We start from the raw sequence: 14,898 nt of genomic DNA, 5'->3' as shown, positions 1-14,898 counted from the left end.
CACAACCGCGGCTGGGAGAATTATGGCTGAATTGAAGTCATTCAGCCATTGAGCCTCGGACGAGAGGGCGGCCCCGTGTCACATCGGCCCTGGCGACGGAATATTGCCGAAATTAAATAGTCTTCTTGTAGTAGCCATAGTTGAAGTTTTTTGCCAAAGAAAAAGTAGCAAAGAAATGCGCTTCGGAGTAATACACCATAAACCCTGTCACTGTCGACGGGCGGCAAAATTGTTCAGGTGATAACCTGTAACCCTCCACGGCCTTTGAGATCCGAATCAGAATTAGCCAATTAGAAAAGTCGTTAATTCTTAATTCAGCCAAATGAGACTTCGCTGGCTAAAGCTCATTCCTCTTTCTCCTGCTTAGAGTGGCTAGGGCTGTGAAGGACAGTTAATGCATTTCTTTTTATGAAGATGAGAGGGGTATTTGGACGTGAGAATCTTGTGCTACAATAAGAACCAAATAATCGTCGCAATAGTCTAGGCGACTTATTACCCCAGAAGTTGGTATCTAATTACATGTATCGTTCATACAAAGCGTTTGAGAGAAAAATCTAAACAAATACGACAATATGCAATAAAAACCGCAGGGCATCATCGCATTCTTAGTTCTGCCATTCTGAGGGCCTTAGGGTGGTTTTATTTACGGTCCCGTGGTTCCGTTTTGAGGAGTAACTGAACAAACAACTCAAATACTTACTATGGCTTCAGACGATATATCCGTTTCAATGGCAACGAGTCTTTGCTTGAATTTCCTCTAGCTCAACCCCCGGAGGCAATGCCCTGCCTCGATGGCTACAAGCTTCCATCGCCAAGAGCAACTGTGAAGGCATTGTGCATGGAATTACAAACACAAAACTCCGAATTTTTAATTGCAGACTAATACGTAGACAAAGGGAGATACCATAAAACTTGAACGACTAAAGAAAGACTAAAGAAAGCACAAATTCACTACTTCTAGACTGAGAAATCTCCATCCTTCCGACGTTTTGTGGACAGCTGTTCGTCTTCTACCGGTCTCTTTCGCTTCTTCGTATGGGTTGTGAATTGCGAAAAGCCTGCTGCCATCTGAACGAGCTCCAATGTGATCGGCTGCTTCTTCTGCAATGCATAAAGACGTGTGATGCTAACAATGTTTTTTATCTGGCGACCGTTGAAGTCATACTCAGCCAGAATATGTCTCTGTTCGTCGGTGATGTCGACTCTGACGCCTTCTGATGCGCCTGCTTTGGTCAAGAAGGTCTTCCATACTAGAGCTTTTGCCGTCACATCGAGATCATCGTAGTGAAAACAAAAGTGAATGCGACTTTGAAAGGCACTGTCGATGCTTCTAAGACGGTTAGTCGTGAGCAAGATAATGCCGCGGTAGTACTCGAGCTCCCGTAGGAACACGGATGTAACGGCATTTCGCTCAATATGCTCGTCATCTCTCTCAGCCATGAACACATCAGCTTCATCCAACAAAAGCACAGCATTCCAGGCCTCGGCAAGCTCAATCTCAGCCTTCAGACACTTTTCCACTGCACCTACATAAGAACCCATCTGGCCGGAGCTTACGACTAGGAGAGGCCGTTTCGCCACTTCAGCAACGGCCTCTGCGGTCAAGGTCTTTCCCACACCAGGAGGGCCACAGAGAAGCCCAACGAGACCCTTGCCTTTATCCCGGACGATATCATCGAATGAGTCATCCCTAAGAGCGACGTGACTTTCAATTACGGTTTGGAGGAAAGACTTCCTTGTGGGGTCGATCTCAACAGAATCGAGGATAGAAGTATCCCATATGACATCAGAAAGTCGAGAGACCGCAAAAGCTCCTAGGATAAAATATTTCTCAGTAATTCTGAATTATGTTTGGATTCATAGAAATATGGAATTTGGCATACCCCATGTTTTATTGCGTAGACAGTAGCCATACACCATTGAACTCATGGTCAATTTCTGGTCCTCATTTAGGTTGTCTTCTTCCAAGAAGTCGGAAGATCCCCCATGATGATCCTGTGCTTTAATCAGTTTCTCGTAGCGACTTGGATGTATTTTGTCGTAAAGCACAGCATCGACCATCACGCGCCCATTTGACTTGTTGAATAATTAGTAAGAAGCTAGGAGAATAAGAATAAATGGTACGGGAAAGCCATTGGTGCTTACGTTGAACTTCGCGGAGGCTGAACGGCCTTCGAGGGCATGGCCATAGTAGTTTTGTATATGTCGTCCCATGAGACGCAATGTCTTTTGAGCGCGTAAAAGCAATTGCTTTCGCACCTCGTCGCGATCGGGATGCAGGCTAAGAGGATATAGCGGTAACCCTCGAATAGGCTTGGACGACTTGAATGATCTAATAGACTGGCTCTTTGTTCTATACCCTATTTGCTCTCCATCATGATCCAAATGGTCAACTTCAAGGATGAACATCCTCTCACCCATCACCGTTTTATACTCGAAAGAAAGGAGACGATAACATCGAGGTTCGCTGAGTTCGTCAAGTCCATATAGGAGGCAACCAGGGAAGAATAAAGTCCAGAGCGTATCAAACTTTATGAAGTCCTTAGGAGTTAACCGGAGTTCTTCTATGACGTGATCCCAATGTTCATAAATGAACGATATACCAGCATTAAGCTCAAAACGAAGATCATCGTATGTTTTACCGCCTTCTTCGAGGCCGTCCAGACGGTTCTTGAGGAACGGCAGAGCATGATACATTGTCATGAGGCTGCCATCAGACTGAGGAACCAAAGCAGTTTGTTAGTAAAGCATTTGAGACCAAGTATTACGATGATGACGATAAGAAAAGGAAGAAGAAAAGGAAGAAGAAAAGAGAAAGAAAGAATCCGAAAGGATATAAAAGAAAACATGATTAAAAGAATAAAAGAATCCTACCAGAGCTCTGTCGTACTGAAATTCCAGTTTTTTCTGGGGAAAAATACGGCCCAGTTCCTCGCATAGTAGGCGACCACGAATAGAGACCTCGTAACGTCCGCTAAAAATGCCCTGCGCTGTGATAATTCGTGCAGAAACAATCACAAAGCGCTCAAATTTTTCCAACGGCTTTTTCTTTTGAGATCGTTTATGAAGGCGGTATTTTCGTGTTTTTCTGGACTTTGGAGTCAGCTGCTAAGTCGTCGCAAGGCGGATGTCTATCCTGCTCACTTGTCATAACTTTCCCGGATAAATTGTTAATCAAATGAATCAATTGATAAAGATCTGAAAAGGGTCGTCAGGCGATGACTTACACTTTGTCTGCTCTCCCTATTGGTTCCCGACGAAGAGTTACGGTAGACTTTTCTTGACAGGATGCATCATTACTGGCGCCTTGTTTGCCATCTTGCTGGTGACATGGGGCATCATCCATTCTGAATTATAAGCTGGAACTAAGATAAATGTATAGGCAGGCTCAGTCGAGACGGGATTTGCTGACTAGATTTGTAGGATAGTTTCTCTCACGATGAATTGGTGAATGAAGTTGGTCACTTGGGATGAAGTTCATGCAGGCAAAGACGCTTTGGAATAGAACAAATAAAGTAGTAGAGGAATGGAAAGAGGCATGGAAAAGTTTGCTTTTGTCATGGCGTTATATACGCCCATAACCACCACGAGGAGCTGAGTTATGTGAAAGGTAGTGCGCATGCCGTCGTAAACATCAACATAAGGTACCTATCTACGTGCTTGATCTAGGTACATGTATATTTCGGTTAATGGGTGGGGCATTGTATGTAGGGGATGGACAATGCATACTCTCAGCTCTGCGCTGTCTGCACAATGAACAATAACCATCTACCTACATGTATTACCTAGGTACTTTACCCATCTTCATTCTGTGAGAAATAACCATTCAATTCCATGTTATTTTAATTTTCTTGTTAGTTGATGATAGCACACGTATCAGATTGATACAAATGCAGCACTCACTCATGATAGAGATTTTGCCCTCTCTTTCCACATAGGTAATCATCCCTCGGGCAGGGGAGGGGGGTCAGCACATAAGCGAGTACCTACTGAGCGTGGCATTGGGGCTGCCTCTGAGACGCATGTCTCGGCACCTGGATGATTGGACGAGAAAAAAAGTCGTATAACCAATGGTGGTTAGACACGACACTGCGTCGGCAGAATTATTGATATCCTGCGTTGTGGACGAAGCTGAATGTGAGGAGCTGATGTAGGGGTCGGTGGATTGCCATGGGGTACGAGCTGGCATGGGTCATTGATGCCCAGCTTCCAGAGGGCTGGTAGCTGAGGTTACAATTTCCCAAAACTGAGACTTATCCGGAATAATCACCTGCATCAGGTTATCTACGGCAGTCCAAAGTTTTGCTATTTGTATGAAAATTTGCATTGACGTGAATTTCCAAGATTTTTCATCTCACTGTATGTGTTCAGCAGCTCCAATATTCTTTCTGTCTTCTTATTTTTTCCCCCGCAAAGCCGTGCCACCATTGTAGAGCAATTAGCGGCTGGTATTCCGACATATTCTCTGAGTTCGTGATCTCGGACTACCCGAAACATTGAATACTTCTCTGGCTGGTACCAATCTATATCTGTTAGTTGGTATTTCCAACAGAGTCCTTTTAAGCTGCTTGAAATGGACAGTCCGTAGGTATTTCTTGGTCTTATGCAAGGGCCTTTTATCAGTCCAGAGTGTCTACTGAAAGGTCATGGCTTTATTGAATGGCTTAACTCTGATTTATTTATTGCATACTTCTGCATCAGCTCGAACTAATGAGTAGTACTTTAGGCGGCTCACATATGATAAATATACCGTTGGATGGATTGCTGTACTTCCTTGCGAGATAGATGCGGCCAGATTGCTCCTCGACCATGAACACCCGGACCTTCCCGCCCTTCGCGGAGACACAAATAACTACATTCTCGGCGATATGGGAGGACACAACGTCGCCATTGCTTTCCCGGGTGCTGGGAGGAAAGGCATCGCCTCAGCAACTGACACCGCAACCAATATCATCCGCACTTTTAGCAAAATTCGCTTTGGATTACTGGTCGGAGTTGCTGGTGGTGTTCCTAAGCTATCCTCTAATAAGAACACTATGAAAGACATCAGACTCGGTGACATTGTCGTGGGATGTCCGGACAGAGGTACAGGTACGCTTGGTTTACGTCTTCTTACGAATCTAATTTGAAGATACTTGCAACGAATGGTAGTAATCTGACCTTAATTGATGACTTAGGTGGCGTGATTCAGTTGGATTCAGGGAAATGGCTCCAGCCTGACAAGATCGACGTACAATCTCACTTGAACAAGCCTCCCATCATCCTTTTAACTGCCGCCGAGAAGTTAAGAGGTGATTTGAAGTTCCGCAAAGCGAAAATTGAAACATTCATACAAAGTGCAACCGACAAGGCTTTCGAACTTGAGATGGAAGAATATGCCTTTCCTGGTCGACAGAACGATCGACTATTCCAGTCCGAACATCTTCATGTAACGCCTGAAGAGGATGAAGGCTGTTCACGGTGTCTGACTGATTGGGAAGTCCAACGAAGTACTCGAACCTCCGAGAAACCTGCCATTCATTATGGGTTGATAGGGTCATCAAACCAGGTTGTCCGGTCTGCTGATTACCGCGATCAGATGCAAAACCTTGGCATCTTATGCTTTGAAATGGAAGCTGCTGGTTTAATGGATACATTTCCATGCCTAGTTATCCGAGGCATTAGTGATTATTCCGACAGCCATAAGAGCAAGCTCTGGCAGCCATACGCGGCTTTGGCAGCTGCAGCATACGCCCGGGATCTGCTCCGCGTGATTCAAGTCATACACGTGATGGAGACCAAGATAGTAATGGAAGTGGTTCAAAAGCGTGAGTTTAATAAAGGCTAATCAAAGAATGCTGTATATACAAATATAGACGCTAAATTGAGTTGATTTTAGTCGATTCTATCACGGATGCTGTTGAAGGTGTGGGTACTAACATCGTCAATGCTTATAATCAAGGCAAGTACCAGATTCCCTTTGCTAGGGAGCATCGATTCTATCTCTTTTGAATCCATATCTCCTTTCTTTAACATTGAAACTCAATGATATTTTTTGTGCCTACTATCTAACTAGGAACGAAACCAGGCCAGGCATCTGAAGAGAAACGTGAGATTCTGCGACGGCAGGAGCGCGACAATGACAAATTTGACAAAGCCCTGAACAAACTGAGGGATGAGTTACTGTCAACGAATGAAGCAAGCGTAAATCTAAGTCAAGGATCCAGGCAGGAGCCACACCCTGGGACTTGCACCTGGCTATTTAAAGACTCAAGGTTCAAGAAATGGATTGACGAAAAAACCGACACCCCTATATTGTGGCTATGTGGCGCTCCTAGAGCTGGGAAAACAGTCCTGTGTACGGCCGCAATCGACCACGTGAAAGAGAAGCGAGGTACAGAGTCGACTATATATGCTTATGTATCAGACTCCGCTGAATTCTCTCCATCTCAATTGCTGTCCAATTTCGCTTTACAGCTCCTCGACAATCTTCGAAAATGCAAGTCATGTCTCCACGAACCGATAGACTTGCAGCAATTCATAGGCGTTTCTCGTAAAGATGACAAAGAGAGAGAAAAATTAGTCTCACATTTGATTAAGGCCCTCCCGGCCACATACATCTTCCTTGACGGCTTAGATGGGGCTGATCATTACACTGTTCGACAGAACTCCATGAGCCTAGCAAGTTACGAAAGAGGGCGCCCAGAACAGAACATGAAGCGAGTTCTTAATTTCCTCTGCGTTCTTACCGAGCAATACAGTCCAAAGGTGCGGCTCTGGTGCAGCTCACAGTTTGATTCTACGCGGCGACGAGCCTGGATGAGTAATTATGAGAAGCTCACGCTGGATTTCCAACTTCGGCTCAAGGACACTAAGAGTGATATACTAAATTATCTCTTAGAATGCATCGATAGTACATTTCCCTCATTAGGTCGTGGTAAGATCTTTCGACCTTTATTACTGCAAGTAATCAAGATTCAAGGGAGCTTCTCGTGGGCAAGGCTCCTTCACGATGAAATAGAGCAGCAGCCTGATACAAGAAGCTTGATGAGACTACTAGAAGATGAAAAGCTTCCAGGGAGTATCAATAAGTACTACGAAAAGCATATCAACCGAATTAAATACCGCGAACGTGGGAGGGTAGAGCCGGCTCTTTGGAAGTAAGTAAAGAGTACCTTTTCTTTGCGTCAAGTACGCTTCTGAAGAGCTCTTCTAATGCTGATTACGTGATAACAGAATCGTTCTATCATTAGTGATGTATGCCAAAAGACCTCTCCTCAAGTCAGAAGTTATTGAAGCAATCGCTATATTAAGAACAGAGTCGGGAGATCTCGATCCTGATTACAAGCCACGAGACGACAGCGTTTTGAACGCCTGTCGTCCCCTGGTGAAAATAATTACTCAAAGGGGAGAAAAGGGAAATGATCCGATCATCACGCTACATGATGGTGGCGTCCGTGAATTTCTTGAGGGAAGCTTAGAATTAAGAAGCGACCACCATACGGATGATGAGCTTGCCGATGCTGGCATCTTCCGAGATGCTTGTGTTCGTTACTTAACGCAACCAAAGTATGAGAAGTTCCTTAAAAAGATCGATACCGGCACTTTCAAGACTTGGGAGACGAATGAAGATATTATATCTCACAAGTTATTGGGATACTGCGTGAAATACTGGCATCAGCATTTTGACACTCCTTCGGCAGAGTCTCCACCAGAAGCCGAATTCAAAAAGGTTATTAAATTCGTTGAATCTACACACTTTGCCACTTGTGTGCAAGTACAAAGTCTGGTTGTCGAAGGGCACTTTGCTCATCGAATTGATGACATAACCGACCAAGCAGCAAGCACAAAACGGGTGTTCCCAAATTGGCTCCTGAAGAGCGAACTGTTTAGACAATATTCAATCTTTTCGAGCGAATGGTCAGAATTACTCCAATCTGGATTAACATCCAATCTTAATGGCGAGCTGGACAGGTGTATATGGATGTCTTTGGGACACAATCACTTTCTTTCGTCTCTACCTTGTCGATATGAGAACTTTATATTTGCGACCAAGGAGACCGAGGCCAGCAATTCATCGCGCTGTTGGATCCAAAAGCTGTCCCCAAATCATGAATATATTACTTCATGCTACTTTAATACTTCGAAGTAAGTGCCCATTTTTCTTACACTGGAAGAAGAAGCCCGATTTTCTTTTAATACCAACACTTATGTTCTGGGAAAAGCCATTCTATTGAAATCACGCATTGGAGTCTTGGCGGGTCTGGCAATAGCAGTCTTCAAACGTTGATGTTCAATCGCCAAGATGTGTCACTGGACTCTTATCAGTTGCCCTGCTCTGCCTTCATTCCGCTCATCCCTAGTTTGTCCTGTCTGGAGCCTCCCTACAGCCTCTCAATTTTCCCAAATGCGTTAGTCATGCGAGTTGGCTTAAAATTATTTGCTGGTGTATATCCTGAGGAATCATCTACTGCATCAAAGAGCATTTCGACCCTGGATGATAGGATTGGAAATTTTTGGGACGACGTCAATTCGCGGAACGACATTATGGTTGTCTGTCGTCGAAGAGTGCCCAAAGCCAGCACCTGGTACAAAGAGCCTTCTCTTTCAAGAGGACTTCATGTTGATACCGATACTACGGATAGTGACGAGTATGATTCGCAGTCAAGCCTCTCGTCATTCCGTGAAATGCAAACGGGAGAAGATATGATGACAATGGATATCGAGTCTGCCGAGGAATCGTGGAGCGACTCAGACGGGGAATCTAATGCAAACTCTACAGCCGGTAGTTTCTCAGCCCTCTTAGACGCACCAAATATGGACTCCGAGCAGAATGACGCAGATGGCGAAACCTCAATGCTAGATTGCAGTTTCTCCGATTCCGGTAGCTATTCAGCTGGATATGCATCCGATCATACGGGTGACGGCAGCCACAACGAAACAGAAGCATCTGCGACAGACTCGGCAAGCGAGAGTGACTCTATGCAGAGCTTTGTAACTTGCAGCCAGTTATCTCAGGACGAAGATGAAGCCAAGACCCAGGCTTTGGTAGCTGGGTCAAACAATAATCATAAATACACTGTCACCATCACAGAAACAGGCCCCGAGCCTACTTGCGAAGTATGCGATGGAGATCTTCCTCGCCGCCGATATTTTTGCAAAATTTGCAGACTGTCTTTTTGTCGCAAGTGTGTGGGCACACGCCGAGCGTGGTGTCCAGACAAAAGCCATCAGTTGATTGACCTGTTAAATGGGAAGGCAGTGCGAGCAATTACAAAGCCAAAGTTTGTTATCAGACAAGAGCTTCAAGTTTATCGAGTTCATAACGGAGTCAAAGTGTCAGATATACTCTTTCATTATCGTGGTCGATATCATGTGTTGCTTCACGATTCGCCTCCGGCTATACACCCAATACATCCTCTTGTTGTTTGGCCCTTGAGAGGCTGCCAGTTACTTTTTGCGGACTTTGAGAAGAATTCTTATTTTGAGCTCAAGTTGAAATCAGATTCGCGGAAAGGTAGGTGAATTCGAGTTCTTTTTGACTATTAGGATGATGAGCAACGTGCAGAACCTGGGGGTCTCAATGACGGAATAAAGGTTATACAATATGCTTATCTGAACAGACCCAAGTTTGCTAATTCTTTCTCTTGTATTTAGGCAAGCCTATATGTCTCAATATGTCATTTTCACCCTGCGGGAGCATGTTACGAGTTGCAAAAGTCGAGGCAGTGTTCGAGGTTAGAGGAGAGACCGGAGCAGTAGATTGCTCAGGTTGCGAAAAAGATGGTTCGCCGCAAAGCCAACAGTTGTTAAGATTAAAGCTACATATCATGGTTTTTAATCTCTCCAAGTCCAGACCAACTAAAGCGCAGCCAAAATTAGTTGGTTCAGCAACTCTCGATATTGGCTCTTCAGTACGGCCGCTTGTGCACCATCTCCCTTTTGCTTTTACATGGAGGCCAGAACACTTGTATGTCACTATCAGCAGTTCCAGGCTGCGTGTCTACCGTGTTGATTTGAACCTGGCCATGGCCCAGAACACTGATGTCTGTCCCTCTAAGCGCACTTGGGATGGGACAGTTATCGGCCCCGTGAAAGACGAGAAGCGTTGTGCAATATCGACGCCAACAGAAACCATCTTTCTGCCAAGATCGGCCAGAATCAGCACCGTGCAATACCTGCCGCCGAATCCCGATGTTTTTGGAAATAAATCTGTAGTTGTCGTCAGCCCACGAAATGGAAAATGTGCACGACCAGGATTTTGTATATACCTCACCGAACAAGACTTGGGGGAGTGGATAGACCCAGCCGAGAAATCAGAGGAGGAGCCTCGCTTACTTCCTGGACAACAACGACTTAGCAGTATGTACGAGGAGTTTAACACGGAAAAGGACTGCGACGTCATTCCATGTGACTACTAGTAGATAGGTATTGGAGATGAATCAATTAGATTTGACTTTTATGAAAATTTCAGAGCTTGAGGCGGGAGCAGATGTCTTGCGATTGCTATTGCGGAACCCATTGCTAAACTGTTTACATTCCACGTTCATACAAAAGTGCTTCTGAGAATAATCGAAACAAAAACAATAGCAGGAAATGAAAAATTCGGGATACTATCGAGTTCTTGATCAAAATCCAGGCTCTGCCCTTCTGGGGGGCCTTGGGGTGGTTCCCATATTTGGAGTCGCATGGTTCCGTTTGGGGAAGCAAATGAACAAGCAGCTCAAATACTTACTATAGCGTCACATGGTTTTATCGATTTGACTGGTAGCAAGCCTCCATCGTCAATAGCAACTGCGAGCATACATGTATAGCTTCGCTATCCTAACAGGCTTGCCAAAAACGGCCACTATAACCGCGAATTGCAGCTTCTTGAAACATACATCTCTGACTGCCATGCCTCTTCACTAATTGTTAGCATTACGTTGGATAGCACCAGGCAGAAGCCGCTACAGCAAGTGGTGTTGAATTTTGATAGGTAGCCTCTCAACTGCACTGCCACTCGCGTATTGCATGCATGCTTCAAATTATCGTGCGCCACCGTAGCCAACACCCAATACTGCCATTCTTTTGCTTGCATAATGGTGGTCACGTTGCATGAAGAATGCCTTGAGCCCTCCCAATCCCATGTTTCCACGTCAAAAATATGGCTTGCTTTCGTCCCGACTAGATACCTTAGGATTTCACTCTTTGAAACTTGGATACATTCTACATCCCTTGCCCTATCCTTCTTAGCTAGATAATTTAGCAAGCAACTGATTTCATCCTCCTTATCATAATTTTTGACACATACACATGGCGTCTTGCCAGTTACATGTACCTTAGCACCACCTGAAGCCAAGCAATGACTGATTTCGCCATTGGGGTTGTTTCGCAAGGGATCCAGATTTGTTCCGTCATCGCGACCTATATCAGCACTCTCAAAGATTGCGATGAGGACCTCGCCTCTATTGACCGACAAGCCCAAGGCTTAGAGACTGTCTTCCGTACTCTTAAAGAGTCTCTAACGCAAGGATCCTTGGATCCCTCCACTTCGCCAGCTGCTGCTCAAGTTTTAAGCTCCATGCAAACATGCGAAGCTGAGCTTAATAGCCTGAAGCAGCTCGCGGCACGTTTCTCAGATAACCCCTCACTCAATGCACGCCCACAAGACAAAATCAAGCAACAAGTGAAGAAGTTGAGATACCCTATTCGAAAGCCAGATATTTGTCGAATTCAGAAATCACTTGGGGTGGTTAAAGAAACACTTGATCTGGCTCTTCAGAATCTTGAACTGTGAGATATGCACTGGCCTAAATGTGTTATCTCTACTGACTTGATACAATTTTGATAGAAGTTACAGCTGTTTGGCAACAAGCAAGTTGAGCAACCTTGAGGCCGCGTCCCAACAGGCATCAGATAGCCTTGCTGCACTTGACTCCGGTATTTCCACATTACACACAAAATTAGATGATTTACTCGATCGACTTCAACAGAATGACACTACTGTGGCAGCCGCACTTGACGAGCACGATCCTAGGAAAGCCATTTACAAGCTCGCCTACAAGCCAAGTAACCTAGCGGCGCTGTGTGCCAGCCTGGAATCTACCATTAATATCCTCCGAGCGGCTCCTACAGCTGAAACGAGTTCGTGTCCCTGTCGGCGTCACATAATTCGCAGGACTAACCGAATTTCTTGGCTGCCATGGGATTTCTGGGATTCTGAAATACTTCGTTTCGAACACTACAAAGGCTGCAAGTATTTCAGAAGCAACGGTAATGAACGGAGCCGAGTCCGGGTCTTAAGGGTTACAGGTCTGGTAAAAAATGCCGTTATCATCACTTTATACACAAGTACTGGCGCAGGTGGCCAAAGTCTCGGCGCGAACCTTGAATATCGTGCAACCGTTGACCGGAGGGTCTCTCCGGCCTTCCGTGTCATGTCTGTTCTAGACGAATGTGCTGATATGCTTTACCACAAGCTGGAAGTCCAGCAAATAAAAAACCAGGTTCAGTGGGAAAGATTGACTCTTTCGGCGAGCCATAAACTGGAATATCTCTTCAGACTGGGAAAAGCTAGCGCGAAAGATGTCGACTCAAGGAACCGAACTCTACTCCATGCGGCAGCTGAGGTAGTGAGTAGATACTTTTCAGAGAACCTAACTGATACAGGGAGATTTAGCTAAAAAATATTCTTAAAACAGGCGTCTTCGATTTACCTCATAATGGACTGGGACTGGGAAATTGGTGAAGCCTACTCTCTACCCGTGATACACCTGGCTACACTTCTCGTCAAGAGGCAGGCATCGGCATCATTATTGGACTTGGACGGACAGTACGTAAAATGATGCTCAAAACATAACAAATAAAGCCCTAGTGTCTCTCACGACTAATACATTTCAAAAGGCAAGCATTGGCAATTGCGACCCCCCGAGAACCTCTATCAGGACCTCTCATCGAAGCATTTTACACAAGTGATGCCGATATCCAAGATTCAAATCCATACCATGCCTTCAAACATTTTGAGCCTCAGAAGCTTGCTCAAACCTTTAGCCGCTATGCTACAATGCTAAGAGTAGCCGATGGTATGTGACTGGGGATTGTATCTCGTCATCTCTCCCTTTCTTGTGACTTACTGCTCTCTAAGCATTCCACGGTCCATTATCAATGGCAGTCATATCGAATGATCAAGTTCAAATATGCCGCCTTATACGGACATATCCAGAATGCTTTGAAGAAAAAGCGTACTGTTCTGGTCGGACTCCCCTCCACTTAGCCGTAGGCTATCCCGAGTGCTTGCGAATCTTAGTCGAAAGAAGCAATCCAAGTCACTTAGTCCAAAAGGATAATGATCGTTATACAGTCCTTGGATATGCCATTCTCCTCAGTAAAACCCTTTGCAGTCAACGAGAAAACCAGGACGAGTCTTCATGTCGATGTACATTCCCTTTGAGGATTTTATTGGAGGGAGGTTGTCCGATTATACCCCATCGAGACTTCATGAGTGGCTATAACGGAGATGTAATTGCCTCTGCCTCAAAACATTGCAAAATCTATCTTGCCAAATCGCTACTGCAACGTCGGCAAAAGCTAAAATTAATCGCGCAACAGTACCTTTCGCCGTTAGAAATCGACCGCTTCAAATTGAATAGGCCGGTTATACTTGATATATATGCTATTCAAGTCGATAAAATTCTTCGGGAGAGGGGTTTTATCGAATTTGGACCTCTGGCTACATATGTGATTTATGACAGATTCGGATTCGAAAGTCCCACTATCCATGACAACAGGTCTATCTATCACGATCTATCGACCGTCGGAGATGCAAATATCTACTCTGATTTGGGGTTCTCTGATATTACAGCTTACCTGAATATACCTATGAGCATCAATCCAAGCTTCCATATACATTTACCATTTGCGAAATGGTTGCTGGATCATGATGCTCCTCTTTGCGAGTGGATACACCATTGGAGACCTCCCTGGACTGGCTATATTGCAGATGCTTTCGTCCTCGCACTCTTTGGTGACAAAAGGCCAGTCAACGGATGTGCACGTGGAAATGGCGAAGAACTGGTACGTGAGCTTGAGGAACGAATATTGATGGACGATTCGGTTGATAGCTGCTTTTGTCGGTGTTCTATCCGAGGCTGCACGCCTTTTGTGGTAAGGTTGAAGCGAATGAGATTGACTCATGACACAATTGATATTGCTACAACTTATACTACGTATCTAAAGGAGTACGGCAACGCATTGCGAAGGGAACACCACCATGCCGCGATACGGTCTATCACTTTCGATGCGCTGGGCATTGCGCATACATGTATGTGCAGAGAGGACTTTCGTATGAGATCAGAATTGGATCCAGAAGAAATCGCAGAAATACAGGACGAGTATGCAGAACTGTTAGAACTCCTAGAGTCGTTGATAGAGGAGTTTGAGACACATGCCTTTAAGATCTTTGACGCGGCTACGGATGGACTTGACTTTATGATTACTTTCTGGAACGGCTATTGGATTCGGAGAATGAATGAAGTCCTCTCCGAGCTCTCTAGAGCTGGTGAAGCAAGTAATGCCGCTGCGGAGGATCTAGGGGTTGTTTGGGGTCCTCAGACTGAGAGGGAAATGTATAAGAAACGCGAATGGAAAGGATGGGACTATTTCTTTCAAAAGATCGAAGAGATCGAATGAATAGGTTCATCAGGCGCTATGAAGTGTTTACACTTTGGGTTCTCTACATGAACAACGCGATGAAAATAAAATAGAAGAATAGGTGTAGGGCATCATACTGTTGCTTCGGTCATGGGAAAAGTTTCTTTAGAGATTGCCCAGAGTATAAAAATGAACCAAACTAGACCAAACCTCACTCTTGCAAACATATGCCATGCTATTGCTATCGTGAAATTGCCAAAAGGTGCTTTCATGACTTCTACTTTACCT

The 14,898-nt window shown here is 44.9% G+C and overlaps 3 protein-coding genes across 3 annotated transcripts; 2 read left to right on the top strand and 1 right to left on the bottom strand.

Annotated features, from left to right (window-relative positions):
• Nucleotides 1-895: 895 nt before the first annotated feature.
• V8C40DRAFT_232669 (ATP-binding protein) lies at nucleotides 896-3,617 on the bottom strand. The gene is made up of 6 exons (XM_083213191.1): nucleotides 3,228-3,617; nucleotides 3,145-3,153; nucleotides 2,875-3,088; nucleotides 2,146-2,718; nucleotides 1,884-2,076; nucleotides 896-1,814 (listed from the first exon to the last, which is right to left on the bottom strand). The coding sequence occupies exons 1-6, from the start codon at nucleotides 3,344-3,346 to the stop codon at nucleotides 958-960; spliced, it is 1,965 nt and encodes a 654-aa protein (XP_083077763.1). The 5' UTR covers nucleotides 3,347-3,617; the 3' UTR covers nucleotides 896-957.
• A 553-nt stretch (nucleotides 3,618-4,170) lies between these two features.
• V8C40DRAFT_261437 (uncharacterized protein) lies at nucleotides 4,171-9,217 on the top strand (the record flags this gene model as incomplete). Its single annotated transcript, XM_083219264.1, has 7 exons — nucleotides 4,171-4,220; nucleotides 4,727-5,091; nucleotides 5,178-5,807; nucleotides 6,068-7,139; nucleotides 7,216-8,127; nucleotides 8,205-9,027; nucleotides 9,074-9,217. The coding sequence occupies 7 exons, from the start codon at nucleotides 4,171-4,173 to the stop codon at nucleotides 9,215-9,217; spliced, it is 3,996 nt and encodes a 1,331-aa protein (XP_083077762.1).
• A 1,962-nt stretch (nucleotides 9,218-11,179) lies between these two features.
• V8C40DRAFT_282460 (uncharacterized protein) lies at nucleotides 11,180-14,649 on the top strand (the record flags this gene model as incomplete). The annotated part of the gene is made up of 7 exons (XM_083221789.1): nucleotides 11,180-11,754; nucleotides 11,813-12,105; nucleotides 12,325-12,593; nucleotides 12,663-12,793; nucleotides 12,865-13,043; nucleotides 13,961-14,034; nucleotides 14,197-14,649. The coding sequence occupies exons 1-7, from the start codon at nucleotides 11,324-11,326 to the stop codon at nucleotides 14,647-14,649; spliced, it is 1,830 nt and encodes a 609-aa protein (XP_083077761.1). The 5' UTR covers nucleotides 11,180-11,323.
• Between the last annotated feature and the right edge of the window lie 249 nt (nucleotides 14,650-14,898).

Source organism: Trichoderma camerunense (genome assembly GCF_050948025.1).
Source record: "Trichoderma camerunense strain CBS 138272 chromosome Unknown V8C40scaffold_2, whole genome shotgun sequence".
NCBI lineage: Eukaryota > Fungi > Ascomycota > Sordariomycetes > Hypocreales > Hypocreaceae > Trichoderma > Trichoderma camerunense.
Note: the sequence above shows the minus strand (reverse complement) of the source record. Positions and strands in the feature narration are given on the sequence as shown.